Source organism: Penaeus vannamei, chromosome 36, assembly GCF_042767895.1.
Source record: "Penaeus vannamei isolate JL-2024 chromosome 36, ASM4276789v1, whole genome shotgun sequence".
Classification (NCBI taxonomy): domain Eukaryota; kingdom Metazoa; phylum Arthropoda; class Malacostraca; order Decapoda; family Penaeidae; genus Penaeus; species Penaeus vannamei.
The window spans coordinates 27,719,362-27,721,861 of NC_091584.1; the positions used below are offsets into that span (position 1 = coordinate 27,719,362).

General features: G+C 56.7%; 1 protein-coding gene across 1 annotated transcript in view; it reads left to right on the forward strand.

The window, feature by feature from the left end:
* Positions 1–842: 842 nt before the first annotated feature.
* LOC138859514 (axoneme-associated protein mst101(2)-like) overlaps positions 843–2,500 on the forward strand; it is a 3,150-nt gene continuing 1,492 nt past the window's right edge. Inside the window, exons 1-4 of the mRNA XM_070114943.1 lie at positions 843–1,226; positions 1,290–1,496; positions 1,638–1,916; positions 2,325–2,500. The exon at positions 2,325–2,500 is cut by the window's right edge and continues 103 nt beyond it. Of these exons, the coding sequence (XP_069971044.1) occupies positions 843–1,226; positions 1,290–1,496; positions 1,638–1,916; positions 2,325–2,500 (1,046 nt within the window). The remainder of the gene's footprint in view (positions 1,227–1,289; positions 1,497–1,637; positions 1,917–2,324) is intronic.

The following is a 2,500-nucleotide window of genomic DNA, read 5'->3' on the forward strand; positions in this document are numbered from 1 at the left end:
CACCCACACACACTACACATACACCACTCTCGCCCCCACACCGACACACACACATACACCACTCACGAACACACAACCACACCCACACACATACATATACACCACTCACACATACACAACCACGCACACACATATACACACACACGCACACACACACCACCCCCACACACATGCACATACACCACTCACGCCCACACACCCCCACACGCACACATACATATACACCACTCACGCCCTCACTCTCCCACACACACACATACATATACACCACTCACGCACACACAACCACACCCACTCATACATACATATACACACACAAACGCACACACACCCCCCCCACACACACATACATATACACCATTCACACAACACAACCACACACACACACATACACACACACCACTCACGCCCCCCCCCCCTCCCCCCACACGTACACCATTCATACATATCCACCATTCACGCCAACACACCCACACTCGCACACATACATATACACCACTCACGCCCCCCCCCCCCACACACACACATACATATACACCACTCACACTACACACCCATCCCCACACCCATACACACACACCCCCACACGCACACACACCCCCACACACACACATACACACACACCACTCACGCCCCCCCCCTCCCCCCACACGCACACCATTCATACATATCCACCACTCACGCCAACACACCCACACCCGCACACATACATATACACCACTCACGCCCACACCCCACCACCCCCACACACATACACACGCACACCCCCCCCGTCCGCTCCCCTGAAGAGGCGCCTGCTCCTTACACCACTTGAGGCGGCTTTCAGAGGAGGACGAAGCGGCATGACTTCGGCCGAAAAATACGAGTTCAAGCAGAAGGACAAAAAGCAGAAGAAGGACAAGAAGCAGAAGAAGGACAAGAAGCAGAAGAAGGACAAGAAGCATAAGGACAAGAAGGAGAAGGACAAGAAGGAGAAGGACAAGAAGCGGATGAGGGTGATAACACCACCACCATCCTCCTCCTCCTCCTCATCTTCATCATCCTCATCATTGTCCTCATCATTACCCAAGCCGAAGAAGCCCCTCGAGCAGCCCAAGCAGAAGGACGTGGCGAAGAGGCCTCGCGACGGGGACGAGGAGGCCAGAGTGCCACCGGCGAAGAAGAAGTGCCATGAGCCTTCCCGTCAGGAACCCAAGCCCCTCGAGCAGCCCAAGCAGAAGGACTTGGCGAAGAAGCAGGCCAAGGAGTCCATATTTTCGTCATCATCATCATCATTACCATAAAAGAAGCCGTCGGCCAAGAAGCTTGAGAAGAAGAAGAAATCATCATCATCCTCATCCTCGTCCTCATCCTCGTCCTCACCATTACCCAAGCCCGTGGCGAAGAGGCCCCGCGACGGGGACGAGGAGGCCAGAGTGCCACCGGCGAAGAAGCAGCGCCATGAGCCTTCCCGTCAGGAACCCAAGCCCCTCGAGCAGCCCAAGCAGAAGGACGTGGCAAAGAAGCAGGCCAAGGAGTCGTTATCTTTATCATCATCATCATCATCATTACCATAAAAGAAGCCGTCGGCCAAGAAGCTTGCGAAGAAGTCATCATCCTCATCCTCGTCCTCATCCTCGTCCTCACCATTACCCAAGCCGAAGAAGCCCCTCGAGCAGCCCAAGCAGAAGCCCGTGGCGAAGAGGCCCCGCGACGGGGACGAGGAGGCCAGAGTGCCACCGGCGAAGAAGAAGTGCCATGAGCCTTCCCGTCAGGAACCCAAGCCCCTCGAGCAGCCCAAGCAGAAGGACGTGGCGAAAAGGCCCCTCCCTCGCGACGGGGACGAGGAGGCCAGAGTGCCACCGGCGAAGAAGCAGCGCCAGGAGCCTTCCCGTCAGGAACCCAAGCCCCTCGCGCAGCCCAAGCAGAAGGACGTGGCAAAGAAGCAGGCCAAGGAGTCGTTATCTTTATCATCATCATCATCATCATCATTACCATAAAAGAAGCCGTCGGCCAAGAAGCTTGCGAAGAAGAAGTCATCATCATCATCCTCGTCCTCATCCTCGTCCTCACCATTACCCAAGCCCGTGGCGAAGAGGCCCCGCGACGGGGACGAGGAGGCCAGAGTGCCACCGGCGAAGAAGAAGTGCCATGAGCCTTCCCGTCAGGAACCCAAGCCCCTCGCGCAGCCCAAGCAGAAGGACTTGGCGAAGAAGCAGGCCAAGGAGTCGTTATCATCATCATCATCATCATCATTACCATAAAAGAAGCCGTCGGCCAAGAAGCTTGCGAAGAAGTCATCATCCTCATCCTCGTCCTCATCCTCGTCCTCACCATTACCCAAGCCGAAGAAGCCCCTCGAGCAGCCCAAGCAGAAGCCCGTGGCGAAGAGGCCCCGCGACGGGGACGAGGAGGCCAGAGTGCCACCGGCGAAGAAGAAGTGCCATGAGCCTTCCCGTCAGGAACCCAAGCCCCTCGAGCAGCCCAAGCAGAAGGACGTGGCGAAAAGGCCCCTCCCTCG